Consider the following 22551-nt stretch of genomic DNA (forward strand, 5'->3'; position numbering starts at 1 on the left):
GAAACTTATTACAAGCTGAGTTGCAGATCTCGCTCTCTTTAAGACATTTCACGACTCTGCCAAATTGTGCAAGCAGTTCTACGGAATTGCCACATCGTCTCTAAGATAAAACAACTAAGAGTAAACAAAACTCACACCCTTTAAGATTTTGAAGCTCGAAAAACAAAAAGGAAAAGGAAAATTGAGAGAATGAAACACAGTGGAATGGAACTCTGTGATAAAAAATAAGATACTCTGAACGTGTAGGAAGACTTGACCGTGCCACCTACTCGCGACACATATTGGGACCTGTTGACAAGATTTTTTTAAAAAAAATTAAAGATCAAAATAATATTTTTTTTCATAAAAATAATCACACATACGGCCACGCCCGATTGATCGGATGGCAATAGTGGCACGTGCGTGTGGGATGTCCACCGCACCCATATTTGCTTATCTCCTCATTCCCTCTAAAATATGGGTACTTCTTGGTGCTCAAACCCACAACTCAAGTTGGGAGTATAAAAGTGAGGTCTCACTCCCCAATCTATGCAATGTAGGATTCTCAAAATGCCTATTTCCTTTAAAATTTAAAATTTCACCAACAATCCCCTACTTGATTTTTTTTTTAAAAAAAAAAACATAGGAAAAACATTTTTCATCGAGCAATACCAGTGAATACAATACTATGCATAAGCAAAGGTGTCTTACGACTTGAACCTTTACTAGTATAAATGATTCAAAATACACTAGAGTAACTCATGGTTTTGAGCTCTATCTCTAACAACGTCTCACAAACAATCTCATTAGGGTGTAGTTCGAAAGCTCGTGTTTTAAGGCATAATACGTGTATCCCAGTTTAGTGAATGCTTTAGAGAGTTTTCCAAGAACTCCATAGAAGTGGCCTCCATTTCCACATTCACACAGTGAGTCTATCAAGAGTACTCCTATAGCTAGGTACCCCACTTGACATCAAGTATAGATCTCATTAAGAACTAAGTTCAACGTTTCTTACGTTTCAGGATATCATGCTCAGACTCTAGATCATAGAAAGGGAACTCTGAGTTTGTTTTAGCATGATTCACTACATATCATTTGTGATCAGTTATTACCCGTTGAACCTGTTTCTGGGGATCTCCAATCTACAAGTTGGGTTTTCCTCATAGGTGATTCATCTCTTTATAGGCATGAGTCCCATCCTTCTAAGGTTTTGAAAATCTTCTCTTTGGCTAGTCCTTTCGTCAAATGATCTACCAAGTTTTTATCAGTTCATATATGATCCACTCTAATTGCATAGTAGTGAGGAACTCTCAATGGTGTTGTGCTTACGATGTATTTTTCATCTCTTTCCGTTGTAGTAACAACTTTGAACTGTTGCGATTGCTGCAGCACTATTGCAATGGATCAATATGGTTGGTATCGGCTTTTCCCAAAGTGCTATCATTTCTGACTCCATCATAGACTGGGCTAGGATAATCTGTTTCTTGGACTTCCAAGAGACAGCTTCGCCTGCTATATTGAAAATATAGCCACTTGTAGTCTTTGAACAATCCACGAGGGAGTTCCAATCAGCATCGTTGAACCCTTCTAGGACAATGGGAAACTTCTAGTAATGTAATCCTAGGTTTGGGTTTTCTTCAAATACCTCATAATCCTTTCTATAGAATTTCAATGCTCTATACTAGATCTGCTTGTAAATCTACAAAGTAATCCTGCAACATTAGCTATATCAGGCCTAGTGCAGTCAACAACGCATCTGGGATTGCCTATGATGATTGCATACTTAATTTGATTAACAATGTCACCAGTGTTCTTGAACAACTTAACATTTGGGTCATAAGGAGTATATGTTGGTTTACATTCAATGTAATTATACTTCTTTAGAATCTTTTCTACATAATGAGATTGATCCAAAGAAATTTTCTTTTCAGACCTAGTCATTTTTATGCCTAAGATTATACTTGCTTCTCATAAGTCTTCTATATCGAAGTTTGCACTCAACGTGGATTTTACATCATTTATGACGTGCAAGTTCGATCTAAAGATCAACAAATCATCTACATACACACATAAGATCGTGCAAAGCTATGCATTTATGCCCATGCGTCTGAGGTCTTGCTTCGGAATGAAAATGCATTAATCTAATATGCAATGACCACGCATTCCTATCACAAGTTTTCTTATGCTCGCGCCAAGTATAACGCGAATGCAAGTTTCTCGAGTAATCCGAGGTTGAACACAGGGACTTGTCACTCAATAATGCTTGTGAAGCAATGCGTTTGAGGCGATGAATAAAAATAAAAAGAAGAAGTTTAATGGATTTACACACTACTCCTACTCCTAACTAAACAACTGAGCAATAGAAGACTTGCGATGAGAATAGGTAGATACACAACAACCATTAACGCATAGTAATGTTTATTATCTTAAATCGCCCGAGTAATCCCAACTCATTGTACTAACACATCGCACACCTCTCGGTGGTCAGCCGCATGACTATATCTCTATAGTGCATGGTTGCGTTGAGCATAAGATTGCGCCTATCTCTAGGAACAATGCAAACTTTGCTTTAGTGCGTTCCATCTCTTACCTTCTCAGGCAGTCAGACGCGACTATTTAACTTGTAGACAAGCAATGCAACAACCTATAGAAAAGCATTGCTACAACGTTTCACCAAGCAAAGAGGATTAACTCACTATACTCGCACAACGCACACCTCTCGGTGCGTTGCTAAATGCGTCCTATCTCTAGGTAACACGATTAAGTATACGATCGCCTTTGATAAATAAACGCTGAAGATAAACAATGATAGACATAAAGATGATGAAGAAGACGGCAATGAAGGAAGCAAGATTTGCATTGATCACAAAATGTCTTAATATCTTAAGCTAAAATGTAATACAATACAGAGATTAGATGAGAAATGAAGAACTCTGCATCAAGGCTTCCGGTGGTGCCATGGATTAATGGTGNGTTGAGCATAAGATTGCGCCTATCTCTAGGAACAATGCAAACTTTGCTTTAGTGCGTTCCATCTCTTACCTTCTCAGGCAGTCAGACGCGACTATCTAAAATGTAATACAATACAGAGATTAGATGAGAAATGAAGAACTCTGCATCAAGGCTTCCGGTGGTGCCATGGATTAATGGTGGAGATGTCTCTCTCGAGCTTTATCTCCGGCGAAAGCTCCAGTCATCACTCGGTCTGATTTTTGGAGGTGAAGAATTCTCACTGAAAATCTTGTTCAAGCTCTCATCTGTGATCACAAAACTCTGCCTTGAGGAAGAAGTTCGGATGTCTTGAAATGAAGGTCCAAAGGCTATTTATAGAGTTTAAACGCCGACAGCTATCATGATTGCATTATGGCTCACTGCTGCTTTTGTCGCGGTATGGGCAATGTCACATCGTCTTATTTTGTTGATACTCCGAAGGTATGCGTCCGAGCTTGATTCAGCTGAAGCATCAACGCGTTCTACCCATCTTGCGATCATCCTTCTATTATGGTTGTCACTCCGTGGCCACAATTCTTAATTGATCATCGCATTCGCTTGATCACCGTAACTTTCATGTGATGGGCGCATTCGGTCACCGCAACTTCCATGCGATGGATGCATACGATCACCGCAACTTCCATGCGATAGATGCATGCAATCCCATTTTCAGCGCATGCATTTGTCTTTATGATCGCTTGGCTTTAGCGCATGCGTTTGTCTGCGATTACTTATTTCAAACGCATGCGTTTAATTCCTGCGATAGCTATAAAAATAGACACTTTGGCATGGAGTAACGCATAATATTGGGGTCAGTGAGGATTTAGGTGCTAATCGACGCAAAACTCAAATTTTCGCAAATGCTAAGTATTATCATCGCATTTTCTACTTATTAGCCCTCATGATTCTAAATAAAAGGCTTATAATAACTGGCATTTTTGCCAGTTATCATGTATCCATCTTAACCAATCAACAGTGCGATAACCCTTCACAGATCGCTTATAAGTACAGCTCGACCAATAACCGTTATGCCCCTATAGTTATATCTAACTCCTTAAGTATCACTGATCCCTCTAATGAACATCTACTATGACTGAGTCCTCTCTTTCAAAGAGAAGCTGTGGCCACTATGTTCAAGCCCCGGAATCAGCCCTTAAGGGAGCAATCTATCTACTTACTTTTGCTTCGGGAAAGGAGTGAATTCCATCTTGTGTAACTGAGTTCCTAGCTCCCAAATCAGGCAAGTCCCCAAAAAGGTAGGCATGTTGAGTTGGCAATCTGGCCACTCTCACCCATACTAATTAAAGGACCGCTAAAAAGGCAGGAGTTCCAAAAACACTCAGGATTGAGGTCATGTCACCTATTGTTGTTTAGGTGAGATGTAAGTCTCCAGCACCAACGGCATTATATATAGAGACTAATCATCTCGTACTCTGGCCTTATACAAACTCTTTTAATAGGACACCCCCGCTCACATGTCTCCACATGAATGGTGATGCGAGGAAAATATATATAATGCATGTTCTTATGCTATGCGTTGATCTCCATGCATCGATGGTCATGCGTTGGACTAAGAAATATGTACTATGCATTTAAGAATATATGCGATGACCATGCATTCCTACAACAAGTTTTCTTGCTTTCTCGCTAAGTATAACAAGAACGCAAGTTTCTCGGGATGATTCGAGGTCGAACTCAGGGTCTTGTAACTAAATGTTTCAAAGTAATGCGTTTGAGGCGATGAATAAAAGAAAAAGGAAGTTAAAAGACTATGCGCTACTCTTACTCCTAACTAAACAGATTGAGCAATGGAAGTATGACTATAAGAATTGGTAGAGACGCGACAACTGTTAACGCGTAACAAGATGCATGGAAAAATAAATAGAATGGTGGAGGGGATAAATTCACCGCATCAATAAGCTTGGTCGCAAAGGTAATCCCAGCTCGCCACACTAATGCGTCGCACACCTCTTGGTGGTCAGCCACATGCTTATATCTCTATAACGCATGGTTGCGTTGAGAATAAGAATATTCCTATCTCTAGGAACACTGCTTATTTTGCTTAGTGAGTTCCACTACTTACCCTCTCGGACAGTAGTCTTGGCTAATCAGCTCATAGACAAGCATTGCGACAGCTCATAGACAAGCATTGGTATAGCCTCACACTAAGCAAAGAGGATTGACTCACTATACTCGCGCAACACACACCTCTCGGTGGTTTGCTACATGCTTCATATCTCTATGTTGCATGATTGAGTGTGCGGTAATGCTTGTAATCTTACTTAGTTCGCTGCAATGAAAATAAGGGATGATAAAGAAGAAGATAATGAAGATGGTGTCGAAGGAAATAAAGAGATGCATTGATCACAAAATGTATTAATGTCTTAAGCCAAAATGTAATACAATACAGAGATAAGAAGAGAGGTGGAGGGCTAGATGTAGGCAATCTCTTGCTTCCATCAGATGTATGTCAAGGCTGCCGGTGGTGCCATGGATGGGTGGTGGAGTAGTCTCTCTCGAGCTCTATCTCCGACAAAGCTCCGGTGGTCACTCGGAATAGGTTAAAGGAATGAAGAACTCTCAAAGAATGTCTTGCTCGCGCTCTCATCTGTGATCACAATGATCTGTCTTAAGGAAGAGGCTCGGATACCTTGAATTTGGGTTCTACGGCTCTATTTATAAAGCTCAAATGCCGATAGCATTGGTGGTCCCGCTCTGAATCACTACTAATTTCGGCACGGTAGGTGAAATGTCAACATCGTCTTTTTTATACTCTCAAGGTATGCGTTCATGCTCGTTTTTCCCGAAGTACCAACGTATTCCACCCACCTTGCTTTCAACCTTATATCATGGTTATTACTTTGTAGCCGCAACATCCATGCGATGAACGTATGCGATCAACCTTGTGATAGTCTGGCATCATTGCATGCGATCAACTTTGTGATGGTCTGGCTTTAGCGCATACGATTGATTCCTGCGATAGCTACAAAAATAGACATTTTGACACCGTATAACGCATGATATAGGGTTAGCAAGGATTTTTAGTGCTGATCGACATAAGCTCACTTTTCACATAAATTCTTAGTATTATCACCGCATATTCTACTTGTTAGCCCTGATAATTCTAAATAAAAGGCTACAATAGCTTGTATTTCTACCAGCTATCAAATGGTCAGGATCTACCTTCTATAGTAGCTCACAATACTTGCAAACCTCTATAAAGTGGGTCGTATCCGTAGTGTCACAAGGATCAGGTATCCCACCATAATTCTTATACTACAGACCTATTTAGGTTATCACTTAAGGCATGATCCACTTGTATATCTCAATACACGCTTAAGTTTACATATAATAAACATGGAGTTTTTTTTATTGGATATGAGCAAATGGCAGAATGAAATAACTATTATTTTATTCATAACAATATGTATATATTACAAACAACGAGACTTTGGGAGAATAAGGACACCAATCCCAACACATTATTCTTAGTAAGGGTATATAAATCTGCCCTATTGTTTGGGTAAACCCAACCTCTGGAGGAGATAGCTCGAGACCAAGTTCTTTCTTATTTCAAGAGCGTATAGGACACCTTTCAAGAAGATAGCCCCGATGTAAACTTCAACTCCATCTTGCCAGTTCTAGCAACTTTCATTGAGTGGTGATATCACAACAAAATGTTCTTATCCTTAGTTCTAGTATAAGTTTTAAAGAGACTAAGTTTGTGATAGACATGGCGCATAGCACCAGTGTCTATCCACCACCCCTTAGAACCACCGATGACATTTACTTCTACGATCATGGTAACTATCGGTTCTTCTGTTAGGTTCGCCTGACCAACATGACGACACTTGTTCCTTCAGTTCCTAGTCATGTGTCTAGGTTTATTACAATTAAAGCAAAGAAATTGTATTGTTTCTCCCAAGGGGGTTTTTGCTTCTTTGATTGTTCTGGTTGTTGAAACCACGATTCTGACCTTTCCTCTTAGTTTCCTTGGACTTTTGGTCAACGTTTATCATGATAGAGGTGGATTTTCCAAGAACAATGTTCACCTTCTCCCTCTGGTCCTGCTTTCGAACTTCTTCCTCAATCCTCAGCTAAGTGATTAGACTCTCCAAGGAAAACTCTTTAGTCTTATGCCTCAAGGTGTTCTTGAAATCCTTTCACAAAAGAGGAAACTTATCGATAATAATGACAACTTGGAACTGCTCGTTTAGAGGCATACCTTCACTTATTATTCACTACAAGAATTTTTACTTGTTTCGATATTTTTTCCCGACGCATTCATTTTCGTTAGCATAGGCGTATTTATCTCGACAAAAATTTAATATGTCAGCCAAAATAGAGCAACGTGCACATTTTTTTTTAAAAAAATTATGTCGAAAAAAATTTGAATTTATCTCAACAAAAGTATGTGTGGGGAAAAGTCATTATAAAACTCACTTCTTCCTTTTCCCTCTTTTTTCCATTCTCTTTCCCTTCCCCATACCCCCGACCCCCCGGACCCCCTCCCCCCCCCCCCCCCACTGCCTCTTCCCTCCTCCACTCCCCCTGCCTTCTCTTCCGTCCCCTCATCCCCGCGTGCCTCCTCTTCTGTCCCCTCCCCACCTCTACACTTCTTCACCCCCCCGCTCTTCCTTTCCCCCCATCCCTATTCTTCCTTTCCCTATTGCTTTCCCTTTCCCCCTCCATTTTTTTTTCACAAATGACCACCGCTCCAATGCTGAACACTAAGGTACGCTACCTCCGCATGTCGTCGTACACTACCGCCACACACTACTGTCACACGCTCTAGTTGGTTCTTCTTCTCTTTGCTTTTTTCTAATAAATGTTGTTCATAGGTTGTGTTTGTTTTATTATTCTGTTAAGGGGTTTTGTTTCAGATTGGAATTAGGATATTCATTTGTTTATGAATGAAATTGTTCTTCTATCTTTGGTTTGTATATGGATGAATATAATGAAGGATGAATTACTTGTGTATTTTGGTTTTAATTTTGTACATGGGATTCATTTGTTAATATTGAAGTTTAATCTTTATTTTTTATGGATATAATATGCTTTAAATTTTAAATGGAATTGCTAAGGATGTTTAAATAAAATTAACTAAATTTTGCACTTTTTACTTGCTAATGTTAAATTATCGATTGACCTAAAAAACTTCAGTTGATAAATAAAGGTAAATTTAATATCATATCATCTAAAAAACTCTAGTAAAGAGTCATTTTGTTTGATTGATTAAAAATATTGTGAGGAAAAATGAAAACTTTGAGGAAAAAAAATTAGAAAATGGAAAAATTTTGATCCTTTAGCTTCATTTATTTAGCTTTTATCAATAAAGGTACACAATCGTAAAAATTTGACCCTTTTTCTTTACTAATGTTCTTGTCACATGCTTGATGCAGACCGGTCCTTCTGTAAAGTAAGAAAGAACACTAGAAATGTAGTGATTTCTCTCTTGTTCTTATCTTAAAGGCCAAAATTTAGAGATAATGAAATATCTCCTTCATATAGCCAAAACTTAGACATGCTTTATTCATTTGGTTCAACGATGAATAAGGATTGGATTAAACTTAGAGTTAGATTCTCAAGAGAGTACATTGACGGAGTTGCACAATTCATGGAACTGGCAAAGTGTCATGTAAATGGATGTATATGTTGTAATTGTTTTTAGATTATCTAGAAGCCTAATTGTGCACACTAAAGGAACTTTGTTCTTGGATTTATTTGTAAGGATCCGAGAGTTGAGTTATATGCTTTTATGACTATAGAATGATGAGTTTAGCCTTAAAAGAAATTTAGGTGGATTTAGGGGGGAGGGATTCACTTCAACGCTTTCTATACATTTGTTGCTACTTTATGGTTTAAATGGCGTTTAGCTAGAACTAGGACATGTTCGTAGCTTAGGAGGGGAGGGGGAGATGTATATGTTGTAATTGTGTTTTAGATTATCTTAAAGCTTAATTGTAGACTTTAAAGGAACAAGTTCTTAGCTAATTTGTAGGGATTCGATAGTTGTGGAGGTTTAAAGTGCATTGATCTATTTGTTTAAGTGGATTTACGACATGTTTGTAACGTGGGGGAGGGGTTCACACCTTAATTATAACTGTTTTAATCACGTTTTAGATAGTAAAATGGTTGTTTGTGATGTTCATGTTTGAATTATGAACATTGATGACATGTTTATAGCTTGAGAGGGGGATCATTCCCCAAGACCATTTTACACATTTTGTTTAAGTCTTCATGTGATTGCTAAGATCTTTTTGTGCATTTTTCTTTGTTTATTTTAATAAATATTTAATAATATTTTTTTCCTATTTCAGGTTTTTTGTGTAAATTGTTAAAGATCATTTTTTTTGAGATTGCGAGAATATTTTGTGAGATGATTACTTAGTTTGGTTTAGTATCCCACTTGTTTTGGCTTAAGGAAAATTAAACTCTTTTTTGTACAGGGAATTTGTAAGAAGTTAGAAAAGCTCAAATTTAATTGTATACACAACTTTTGTTTGTAGAATTCTATAGCTTGTGTATTGAAATTTGTCTTATTTTTAAATATATAAGCTTATTTTTGTTATATTTATCCCCAATTGATTTGTTTGAAGTTTAATTTTTTATGTGCATAATTAGGTATTAAGAAAATAAAAAATTGGTTATTTAATTGTTACAAAAAATATATAAAATTATAAACAACTTATGCCCATGCAAATAAACATTGGCAGAAATCTGTCTATTGAACTGAAATTTTATTTTTTAGGACTATGCTTTTCCCAATGCAAATTATATTTTGTTGGGAAAACACATATGCCGACGCAAATAATTGTGTTGCCAAAAATGGTATTTATGCTGACGAAAATAGTTTTCGTCGAGAGGAATTTCTCCCGACATGGATACGACGACGATTATGCCGAAGCAAAAAAAATGCGTTGGCATAACCTATCCCGACATTTTCAATACTTTGCCTGATGTTTTTTGGCGTGGGGAAAGGTGAAAATTCTTGTAGTGATTCATGGGCTTTCTTCTGTACCTCATGGGACTAGCCTCCACAGATTTGTCATCCGTCATCTGGAACTTAAAGTAGTAGCTGACGACATACTTTTTCAACCTGGCTTCCTCGGTATCATACTTCTTCTATTGGGCGTCCCAAACATCCTTTGCTGTCTTTATTGTGCTATAGTAATCATACAAATCATCAGTCAAACCATTTAACATGAATTTTTTACACAAAAAATCTTTTTCTTCCCAATCAACAGATTCTTTTATTTATTGTTCAATCAAATCTTCATTGGGAAGGTTGGCTTCTCCATGTTACAAACATCGACAACTTTCTTGACTATAAGAAAAAAAACAGCATCTTCTACTTCCACCGTTTAATGTTCACACGTTCAAACCGGAACGGATGGTTGAGGTCAAAGATCAAAATTTCATTCTGATTTGAAAGGACCATGACAGAATCGACAGATGAACCGTCTTAAAATTGTTGGAAACTGTTAGAACTGCTACTCTCCGTTAGACAAGATTTGACAGCAGCAGATAGTCAGAAACGACATTCGTCAAAAAAATGGAACCTGCAAAACAAAAACATGTACAAGCTAAGTCGTGGATCTCGCTCTCTTTAAGACATTTCGTGGCTCTACCCAATGTGCAAGTAGTTCTAGGGAATTGTCACGTTGTCCCTAAGATAAAACAACCCAGAATAAACAAAACTGTCTCAATCAAATCTGCACTATACCCGATCAGAAAACTCACACCCTTTAGGACTTTGATGCTAAAAAAAATAGAAATGAAAAGGAAAATTGAGAGAATTGAACACTATGGAATGGAACTCTGTGATAAAAAATGAGATGATTGCAACTGCTGAAGGCTTGCACCTTTTATAGACGTACAGGTGCACGAAACATGCAGAAGACTTGACCGGTGCCATTTGCTCGCGACACGTATAGGGAGCTTTTGACAAGATTTTTTAAAAAAATTTAAAAATTAAAGATTAAAATAGTAATTTTTTAATAAAAAAATAATCACAAACACGCACCTCACCCTGTAAGGACGGATGGCAACGCACTTGTATGGGATATCCACCGTACCCACATTTTCCTATCTCCTCACTCCCTCTAAAATAAGCATACCCTTTGGGGCCCAAACCCACAACCTAAGGTGGGAGTATAAAAGTGAGGTCTCACTGCCAACTCTAAGAAATGTGAGATTCTCAAAGTGCCTATTTCCTTTAAAACTTAAATTTTGAATGTGGAAATTGAAAATTGGTATTGGAGATTATCAATTGAAGAGTTTTGTTGGAAATGAGTATTTATAAGTAGATCACATCTTTACAGTACAAGAAGGAGGCGTTTGGTGTGCAAGTTTGGAATCTTATGCTTGAGAATGTTAAGCATGAAATTTAAGCTGGAAGGTTTAGGTAACTTGAGTTTAAGAAAACTGTGTTTGGAGTACATGTTTGTAAATTTTGGGTTTAAGAAACCTGTGTTTTGAGTGTAGGCTTCTAAAGCCTAGGAATGAAGTGTAAATTCATAAATCTTGAGTTTGTGAAATATTTTCTTGTGTTTAGTCAGTGCTTAGCTTGTAGATTACTTCAAACTTGTCATCTTAATTATTTTAATATAGTTAAGTTTAAAATAAACTAAAAGATTTAGAAGAATATTGTTTTAAAAAAAAAATTGAAATAGAGAATGACTAAAATTATAGTTTTATTTAATTTTTATTTTTATAATTTGATATTTTTATTTTACGAAGTCTTGAGATAAAATTTCATAGACTTTTGTCACTTTAACTAATATGAAAATGATCTTTTTTTTTTTTTTTCTTTTTTTTTTTTTATCGTAACAAGCTAACTTCAAATTAAAATAAACTAGTATTTTAGTCTTAAATTCAATAATTGAAAATTTATAATTTTTTTAATCAAATTATATTTGAGGAATAAAAAAAATGGCAATTGCAACTTTAATTAAAAAAAATTGAAAACTGGGCATGTATCCCTAGGTTTTGCTATTTTACAAACATGTCAAAAAACTTTCGTCTAAAAATTTGATTGTTATCTGATTTCTATGTGATTGTTACGTGATTACTATGTGATTGCTATATGATTGTCACATTTGTAATTACAAAAAAGTTGAAGTCACAGCTTCGATTTCTTAAATGTATTTGACATACAATGCAATTTCCCTAAAAATATCATAAAGTTTGAGTTTTAATTTGTATTTGGCACTAAGTTGTTACTAATATTTTAATCCTTTACGTTTAAACAATAATTCTAAATTTTGGAGCTAGTTCAATTGACCAATAAAAAAGATGAAAATTTTAAATTAAATTAGGACTTTTTATACATATAACCTAAATAAATGTACTTAATTATACAACTGTAGTCTAATGAGCTATTAATTTATACAAAAATATGACCCAATTTACTTTTTTAGCTCTATCAACATGTAAGGAAAATTTTTTGTGGTTAGAACTTTCCAAAATAGATTTTTTTAACACTAATACAAATAAGTAAAAATATCTCAGAAATTAAAAATTTTCCCCTCATAAATGAAAGTAAGAATCGCAAGAACTTTGAAAGATAAAATAAGCTATATTTGATTTATATATAACACGCAAATATTTTAATTTTCTATAAATAAATCAGTGTATATTTATAAGTGCATGATCAATACAATTTGTATAATATTTTAATCTTATATATCAACAATATATACGATGTAGATTTATATTTTTAAGTATATTTATAAACATGCCAAAGAATAAACCAAGATCTGTGCGATATATATTTACATTTTCCATTATATTACCAGTATTTTCGACATATGACTTAAGATCTCGTAGATAGGTGATCGATTTTTAATTAGGAAAAATAGAAAATAAATGAGATCTCCTAAAATGAAGGAAACATTAATTTTAAACAAAGATGGGAAGAGAAGGAATTAAAAATAAGATAATATAATAATAATTATTAAAAAAGCTCCAAAAGAAAAAATAATTAGAAGAAAGAGAGTGTATTTTTAAAAATATTATTTTAATTAAACAAAGGGCATCTTTGAAATGACTTAAAAAAAATATTTGTCGGTGGAAGTTGTCGGAAGTGGTAGCCGGAATGGGTGGTCGAAGGTTGGCTGGCGGCGGTCACCAGAGGTGGTAGTCGGAGTTGGCTAGCGGCGGTCATCAGAAGTGGTCTTCAGAAGTTGGTCGACGAACTTCCTATATTAAATTAGGAAAAAAAAAAAGTAACTCATGGATTTGAATAGCGTTTACTATTCAAACCTAGGAGAAATGGGTGCTTCCTAGATCCTTATCCTAAATAAGGGTTGGGTTTGAGATGCCTAATTCATCCAATCCCAAACATTGAAACAAACACGTCCTAGAAGATTTATGTTTTTTTAATTTTCTTTTGAAATGGAAAGTCAATTTTTTCTACCCACCAATTTGATTTTATATGATTTGCCCCTACGTAATTTCCATTTTTTCCAAAAGAGTTTAAACAATTATGAGGACAAAATAGACATTAGTAAAAAATATAAGGACAAAAGGAAAATGTAAACATTCTCCAATCATTGTCCTTTTTAATATAGTATAGATATAGATGAACTTAAAAAATGTCTAATAGACATCTAAACTTCCAATTTCATATTTGATACGGTTTGTCATATATGATTGTTTTTTTAAGAAAAGATAGTTGATCTATTGATTTAAATTTTAATTTTTGTCTAATGAAATTTAAACTTTCAATGTTGTATTTAGTAGTAAAATTTCAAAAATTATTGAACAACTAATGACCTATTACTCTATTAAACACAAACTTGAAAGTTCAGATATTTATTACGTACAAAATTGAAAGTCTAAGACTTAATACACATAAATTAAAATTTTAAGTTTATAAGCATTTTAAAGTTCATAGACCAAATAAATGTAAGTTTTAAAATTTAAAGACTAAACTTATATTTTAATCCTTAAAAACAATTTTATCCGATATATTTTAATTTACTGCACCATTAAATATATTATCATGAGCAATAAAACAGTAGCACAAAAAAGAAAATAATTTAAAAGAATTGCATGCAAAAAGATTCAAACTTTTGAGCCAAATGAGGAAGGATTGGAGCTTCGTCCTATGTGTCAGATGACCACTTTGATAATTAATAAATAACTTTGTTTTATACTGATATAAAATGATGTTGAGTGGAGATCGAGTCTCTTGAGCCTGTGATAAATTTATCCCTAGCTATATGTATATTATATATATATATATATATATATATATATATAGGTTGGTAGTAAAATAAGTCCAACAAAAAATGTGATTGTCTTGCTTATATAGAAAGATTGCATGTAACATTTTAAAATTTGACAATAAATTAAAGATACCATATTTAACATTTCTCTCTCATAGCATCCAACAATATAAGAACTGTCAGTTACAATAATTTAAACCGACCATTCGACTAATTTTATTCTAAAATAGAGAGAGAAATAATGCATAAAGGAAAGGATAATAAAGAAGAAATCATGTCGTCGTACTTCCTTCTTATTATTTATCTTATTTTATTAGATGAAAGAAGATATGAAATATTTAGTTGCATTTTTTCTCGTAGCTGAGAGTTTGCAATAAATCAGAAGGCAGATAAAGGTTGAAAAAGCTCATCCAAAAATGGTCTTCTTCCTCAAAGTTATTTTACGTCCCATATCCTTGCCAAAGCTGATCATTGGTACCAAATATTGTTTGATTCCAACACAAGACCTCCAAAAGTATTCCCCTGCATATTCCTTCATATTCATCTCCCAGCAACTTATCTCCTCCTCCATTTCCTTTTAATAGTTGGCAACTTAAAGCTTTCCATCAAAGCACATGTTACTAGCCAATTGGCATCTCAAAATGTCCGAGCTAAACAAGTCCGATAATCCCCTCCGCAATACCCGATCACAGCAAAGTCAATGGAATCCCTTGTTTGAATCACCTGTCTGCACTCACGGTTTAGGAGAAAAGTTTTAAAAGGCGACTGTTTGGTATGCCAATTAATTAGATTCTATTTTTATGTTTTAATAAATGTATGTGTTTGGTAATTATATAACTCTTATTGAAATCTTTTTCGGATTATATGATCACAGCAATGCAAATTCTAAATGTAATTTTATTTTTTAGTTATTTAGATTTAAGTTTGAAATTTTTAAATGTAAAATTAATTAAAAAGAAAAAAACCATTAAACCAATTAGTATTTAGGCTATAAAATCTATCCTTTTTTGTTAATTTAAATTATTAATTATATAATAATAAAAAATAATAAAGTTTATATTCAACCTAATATTTAGTATGTTTGGTATGCAATTAATTTAGATTCTATTTTATGTTTTTAAATACGTGAATATGTGTTTGGTAATTAATCTAAACTCTATATTGGAAATCTTTTTTCGGATTATATGATCCACGCAATGCAAATTCTAAAATTGTGATTTTATGTTTTTAGTATATTTAGATTTGGAGTTTGAAATTTTGAAATGTAAAATTATATTAAAAAGAAGAAAACCATTAACCAATGTAGTATTTAGGTTATAAAATCAATAAATTTTGTTAATTTAAATTATTCTTTATACAATAATAAAAAATAATAAAGTTTATAAAGTTTATACTCAATCTAATATTTAGTGAGTCACTATAATTATTTTTATGGATTATAAACATATTATCAAACACATTTTTAATTTTAATTTTTGAATCTACTACTAAATACATATCTAAAAACATGATTACAATTTTCTCTTTTTTCTTTTATCATTTTTTTCAAAATTATGTTTCCACACCCTAATATTTTGAAGATTACTCTCAAACATGTTTGTTGAACTTGTTATGTTTTATCTGTATAGAGGCATGATGGAGGTTGGGAAGGTGGAGATGTATTTTTGGAAAGTGGTAGATTTGAACATGGTTTTGAGCTTTTCATTGCCTTTGTATCCGGTGGCGAGAATGACGAGGTCAGCTTCGACAGGTTCGATGGGGTCGTCGTCGATGATGAGTCCTTGTTTGGAGAAGGTGAAGGAATTGGATTTTCTTAAGACGATGTTTCCTTCTTCCACTCTTTTGTAGAAATTTTCAGGGATGGTTGCAACTTGGCATGAAGAGACCTCTACGAAAAAGCTATGTTTTGGTAGCATTCCATGTTTCTTTAATGGAAGTTTCCATCGTAGGTAGCTCTCCACAAATTTTGATATACCCCATCTCTGAAAAATTCACCCACATCGTAGGTGATTGTGGTTTATGAATGATTTTCTTTCCGAAAGGACTACTATTTCATATTAAACAATTTTCGTCTCATTTCACTTTACTTTGTCTTAGAGATTTAAATTTATTTTGTCCTAAACTTTATTTCAAATGAGTGATTTTTTTAAATTTTTTTTATCAATATGTAACTTTATTTCTCTCCATTTTTACCCTCTCCCTAATTTTCTCTTTATCTCTATTCTATTTTTTATTTTTTTTGGGGAAAAAATCATTTTTCCACTCATAAATTTCTCCTTTGTCTCTATTTTTTCTTTTTAAACTTTTTCTCCCTTAAATTTTTATTTCTCTCTTTATAATTTTTTGTCTACCACCCCCTAATCTTTTTCAATCTCAAATATATTGCTTTTCTTACTAAATACCTTTGAAAACCAATAATCATTTAAAAATATGTTTAATCAAATTAAAGGGAAAACTATCTTTTAGTCCTCGAGTTCAAAGAATAGGTGTATTTGGTTCCTAAGTTTTTAAAGTATTATTTTAGTCCCCAAGTGTTCTAGAATAGGTTTTTTTATCCTTATTTTCAAAATGTACCTTTTAATTTCTCAAGTTGTTAAGAATAGGTTTAAAAGGTCTATTAAATATTTTTTACATAATTATATGACAATTTGAATTACAAAAATCATTATTAAAAATAATTTTAGAGAGAAGAGATAATTTTTTAAAAATTATTTTTCTCATTTAAAACAATAAGAAATTACTGTCGGGACCTATTAAACCTATTCTTAAAAATTCAAAAAATTAAAAAGGTACTTTTTAAAAATTTAGGGACTAAATGTACTTAATCTAAAAAACTCGGAGACTAAAAAGGTATGTTTTAAAAATTCTAGGACCAAACTTACACATTTTTCAAAAAACTCAGGAACTAAAAAGATTTTTCTCTAAATTAAATCACTTATATAAGTATGGAACTAAATATTATCATGGTTTATTACATTTTTACAAAAACTAATCATAATTAAATAATTTAACTTAAAACAATTATTTTATGAGTCAATCCCAAACATGTACAAAGAATTGAAATTCACTTTTGATTGTACTAAAACCAATTTAATAAATGTAGAACCAACGTTAAGATGAGTGTATGAAAATCACTTTTAACAAAAGACTCTTCTAGTAAATCAATTTTGTTAAAATCATTATTTCTAAAACCACTATTAGACATGTCCTGGTTAATGTTGCAGGAAGACGGTGTAGCCAATTGCTTATTTTTCTTTTGAAATTTTGTGGTAGTTAATCTATTTGAACACTGATCTATAACCTTTTATTTATTTGTTTTAATATTATTTTAAACAAATAATTTCAAGATAATTTAAGAGCAATCACATTCTCCCTCTCATTTGAATTAACCAATCAGAATAAGAAGAGATGACCAAGTACCAGTAATGGAATTTGAAAATGATCTCACCCTAATTAAAGTTGTTTAAATTTTAGAATGTATCTAATTCACTGTCGACCTTTTTTTTTTAATGATTAGATTTCTAATACTTTTTTAAACAATCAAAATTTTTTATAGTCTAAATAACTTTAAAAATTGTTTCATGGATTTAAAAAGACATATCATAGTATGTTCCAATTCTACTCTTAAACTTTAGAAGTTTGAATATTGTTTCAAGATAACATTAATAGGTTTTGTCAATAAATTTAAAGCTGAAAAAGTTTATATTTACTTATGTGAACAAAATCTAAAAATTAAAAGAACTAAATACATATCGTGCATATTTCAACTCCAGTCGTTTATGATCTTAAACTAACATCCCTAACTCCAAAATTTACTTTCCTATACATTCATATTTGTTCACTTAAACACATAAATGCCTAACAAATCTTTTTCTTCATGAATTTAACGACAAAACCTTAAAAGTATATTTTGAAAAAAACTTCATACTTCAATGTTAATTAGTATGATACTTTTCAAAATTCGGAAGTATGATTGAAAATAATTAACCCCATAATTTAAGGATATTTTAACTTAACTTATTATTAAACAAAAATTTGAAAATTCAATGATCAGACACAAAATTGAAAGTTTAGATATCTATTAAACACGTTTTAAATCTATTATGCATAACATTAAAGAACGACTTTTAAACACTTTTAAAGTTTAAAAGAGATGCATTCAATACAAACACAATAATTTTAATAGTTCTTTTATACATTTAAATCCACTCATCCATGTTGGGAGAGGTTGATGCCCTCAATAATTTATCCAAGAGAATATATACAATATATATAGAGAGAGAGGGTTTGTGTATTCTTACCATTGGGGTAAGTAAGGTGGCGATGATGCTGAATAAGAAGTTCTCACCAGGTTTGTGGACCAATAGTTCAGAGAATCGACTATTATACAAAAGACCTATATCGACACCCCATGCTTGGTCAGAAGGAGTCAGCTAATGTGGATTTCTTACAACCAACGTGCATGGTTTTTCCGGTCCTGCAACCTCTCACTTCCATTAGTAATATTTTCTGTCATATTTAAGGACATGTTGGCAAGTAAATTTTGTAAAGGTCAAAAATCACTTTTGTCATATTAAAAAATACCTCGAAACGTGATTTTAATAATACAAAATCAAATATGAAAATTGTATTTAAACGTGTAAAATCAAACCATAAATCATAGTGATTTTGAATTTGAGAAAAGTGATTTTAACTATTTTAAAATCACTCCCGAAATATGTACTTGAAAAAGCTTATTAAATAAAAAAAAAGGTAGTTTAATTTAATTTCACCATTAGCTTCAGCACATTCCATGGCTATGTCCATGGCTGATTTGAGAGATCCAACGACTGCAATCCGTTTGCCCTTAACTAATTGGTTGACTGAGTTAACTCCCATGTTGTTTTTGGTGACGGTAGCGTAATCCATTGAATAAGCACTTTCCCATGAAACACTTCTGAGCCTTCATTTGGTGGGAACTCTAGTATGTATGGCATCCCACTGTATTTCCCCATGCACAATATCACAAACCCAGCTCGATGAACCTGCAGTCCTTGTCACATTATTTTTTACTTTTCATAAATGTTTCGATACTATTCTTAGAGTAGAATTCTTACTCGGACGAAATTTAGAATCTGAATTATGGAGTGACAACCATCTAAAATGAAAAACAAGACTTTATACGATTATTTTTATTTCAATGGTAGTTTTTTTTAAAATATTTATGGAAAGATCAAAATATATATATTGGCACCACTACGCCTGTTCCAAATCTGATCCAAAATTCTAATGTTCTTTTTAGAAAATTTTAAGAATAGTTTTGAAATATTTACAAAAGATGAAAAGATAATGTATTGTAATGTTTGAGAGAATAATGATATTTTTGTAATAAATACAAAAGTTTGAGGTTATTTTATGTTATTTAGTTATAGAGAAATTTACTTTAATGTACCTTTCATAAATATTAGCAACAACATTGAAATTATCTCACTCTCACTTTTATTTTCTCAAAAATATTTTTTTATTTATTTTTTTTTTTCATGTGGGATTGGATTAAGATACACAATAGTAGGTAAAACCCTACACAAAAATATTGTTCGAACTAGTATATAATGGAAGAATAAGACGATATAAATCACCACTAAACCTAAAGACTAAAAAAAAAAAACAAAGACGAGGGAAGGAATCAGCACCTGAACAGTATTATTTTTAGTGTTTTGAACTTCAAGGATCCATCTAGGTTCCTTAGCAAAGGTGAGGCCGTTTCCTCCCCAAAGCTCATACGAGTAATTCGTCGTTTCACCTCCATCGATATCATAATCGATGCTAAAAACACGAGAATTGAAGTTGATAAAGTGAAGGAGATCAAAATGAATGGCATAAGAATGGAGATAGTCGAGCACTTCTTGATGAGAAGGATAGTAAGATTGAACAAAAGAAGGCCAAGGAAAGTCACAAAATTCGTAAGTACTTTTGTGATTTTGGAGTTTGGTTGAATTGATGGTTCGAGCCCATACCCCACCGATACCGTCTTCGGCCTCGTAAACTACAGGGTGTAACCCCTTTTGAGCTACAAATTTGCAAGCAATTAGGCCACTAATTCCAGCCCCAATTATAGCCACTGGTTGCTTATTCTCTGCCATTGTGTTAATATGGTTTAACTAATTCTCCCTTTGCCTTTGGTTTTTAGTTTTTTTTTTTTGTTAATTTTGCTATGCCCTTTGCATGGGAAGGGACTCTACTTATATAATGAACTCCTCTGGTTGGGGAGTGGAAGAAATGTTGATGCCTCCACATTCCACATTCATTATTGATGAGAGATTTTTAAACATAGTATGATATTTGTTATGTATCTTCAGTTATGTCTATCTTTTTCAGTGTATTATGTTTCATTTTTGTAACGGTAAAAAAAATTTGAAAATATTTTAGAAAAAGAAAAAGGACGAGTTTAATATGTTGCAAAGTATGGGGTTGGACAACTAAGAATATATTTGTGAGTAATTTTTACTTTTGAGACGTAGGATATTAATTTTCTTCTAAAATAATGATGTTTGGTAATAATGATAAAATCACTCGATGATTGTGAATTTGCCACTAGTTTTATCTCTAGAAGTTTTATGATGTTTATCTCTAATTTTATTCTTTTGTTTTAAGTTCATTTTCCACTTATTCGTTTTGTCTGATAGTTTTTAACTCTATTTATTTTTATCTCTAACTCTATGCTCTTGAAATTTATTCTCCCTCTCTCCTGAATTTTTTTCTCTCTATAAAATTATTCTCCATAAATCATTCTTTGAAAAAAAAATTATAATATAACTAGAGAAATTTTCACAAATAAAAAAACGTCAAACTATTTATAGAAATAGCAAAAATAATAATAATAATAATACTGACTGTCAACGTCTATCACATAGTATCAATGATAGATTTCTATGAGTTTCAATCACTGATAGATACTAATATACTTCTAAAAACTCTATTAGCCTCTATCAAAGAAGATTAAATTTTGTTATTTTGTGTAATTAGTTTTTCCTTATTTTTCTATTTTTGAAAATCCCCCATATATCTATAACTTTATTTCTTTATCTTTGAATTCTTATTATCTCTATTGAATTTTCTTCTCTAAATTTTTGTCCCCCTATGAATTAGTATTTTGTTACATTTTTTCCTCTTTGGAGTGTTACTCTACCTCTCTATTTTATTTCTATTAGGGGTCATTTGGTTGCATAGTTTTCTGCATGAAAATTGACACATGCATCCAAATTTTATGTTTTTTTCATAGTTTTCAACCATTTGTCTAAGAATAAATTATTCCTTGACATTCTTATTTCTCACATACAAAGATTTTCTATTTCTTCCAAAACTGTGGGTTTTCTTTTCCCTTTCTTCATATGTTTTTATTTTATATATAATTTCACTTTAAATATAATCAATTAGTTAAGTAATTAATATTAATTTAATAAAAATAATATAAATATTTATTTTAATAAATCAATAATAATCTATTAAATATTTACTTAACTTATTTTTACATAAATTATAATTTATTAGCCAACATATCTTCAATATATAACTAGATGAGTTAAATTTAGTTAGTACAAAATTTCATATATCAATAGTAATAATTTATTACTTTATGTTTTCTTAATAACCAAGTAATTATTTATTGAGATTATTTTAATTTTATCAATCGTTAAAATGTAATCATTATGATTCAAGTAAGACTTTATTATTATAATTTGTACTACATTAAGCATAATCATATTTAAAAAAAAAATACGCGTATTCTTTTATTAATATATCATATTTGTCTCTTTTAACTTTTATATAATATATTATTTATTAAAATATATTTTCTTATATTATTTAATTAAAAATTAAAATTACAAATGTTAAAACTAATTAATTATAAACATGATTAAGTATTAGATTATTATTAATACAATGTTCATTAAATATATCAATTAGTTAGTTTTTAATTATAAATATTTATTTTTCAAATATTTAATTATTGATTCATAATTAATTAATTTTTTATCGATATATTGAATGTTTTTTTTGGTCAATTTATTAATCTATTACAATTATAAAAGATTCGAATGCTTACTTTAATAAATTAAATACAAACATATTTTTTGTTTATAAAATTCTAATAGCATTTCCATGCACAACCGAACATAGTCATCTTTGATTCTCAATATCTTATTTTCAGGCATTCTTTATTCCCAATAATCTATAAAAACCTTAAACCAAATAGTCCCTAAAAGTTTTATCTTTACCATCATCTAATCTTTTCAATTGCAAATAACGTAAAAATTTTTTTATCAAAGTTTGATGCCAATTTTTATTATTTTATAAAAATTTGTAA

At 32.1% G+C, this 22551-nt stretch overlaps 1 protein-coding gene across 3 annotated transcripts; it reads right to left on the bottom strand.

Annotated features, from left to right (window-relative positions):
• Positions 1–14870: 14870 nt before the first annotated feature.
• Positions 14871–20425, bottom strand: LOC120069253 (putative flavin-containing monooxygenase 2). Of its 3 annotated transcripts, none has more exons than XR_005479487.1 (4): positions 19877–20425; positions 18977–19228; positions 18506–18713; positions 14871–14931 (listed from the first exon to the last, which is right to left on the bottom strand). XR_005479487.1 is itself a non-coding variant. In XM_039020971.1 (2 exons), the coding sequence occupies exons 1-2, from the start codon at positions 20324–20326 to the stop codon at positions 19055–19057; spliced, it is 624 nt and encodes a 207-aa protein (XP_038876899.1). In that variant the 5' UTR covers positions 20327–20424; the 3' UTR covers positions 18932–19054. The 3 variants fall into 3 exon arrangements, 1 of the variants encoding a protein (XP_038876899.1); XR_005479486.1 differs by having other exon boundaries at positions 18506–18681; positions 19877–20424; XM_039020971.1 differs by lacking the exons at positions 14871–14931; positions 18506–18713 and having other exon boundaries at positions 18932–19228; positions 19877–20424.
• Positions 20426–22551: the final 2126 nt, after the last annotated feature.

This window comes from Benincasa hispida, unplaced genomic scaffold, assembly GCF_009727055.1.
Source record: "Benincasa hispida cultivar B227 unplaced genomic scaffold, ASM972705v1 Contig297, whole genome shotgun sequence".
NCBI classification, from domain to species: Eukaryota; Viridiplantae; Streptophyta; class Magnoliopsida; order Cucurbitales; family Cucurbitaceae; genus Benincasa; species Benincasa hispida.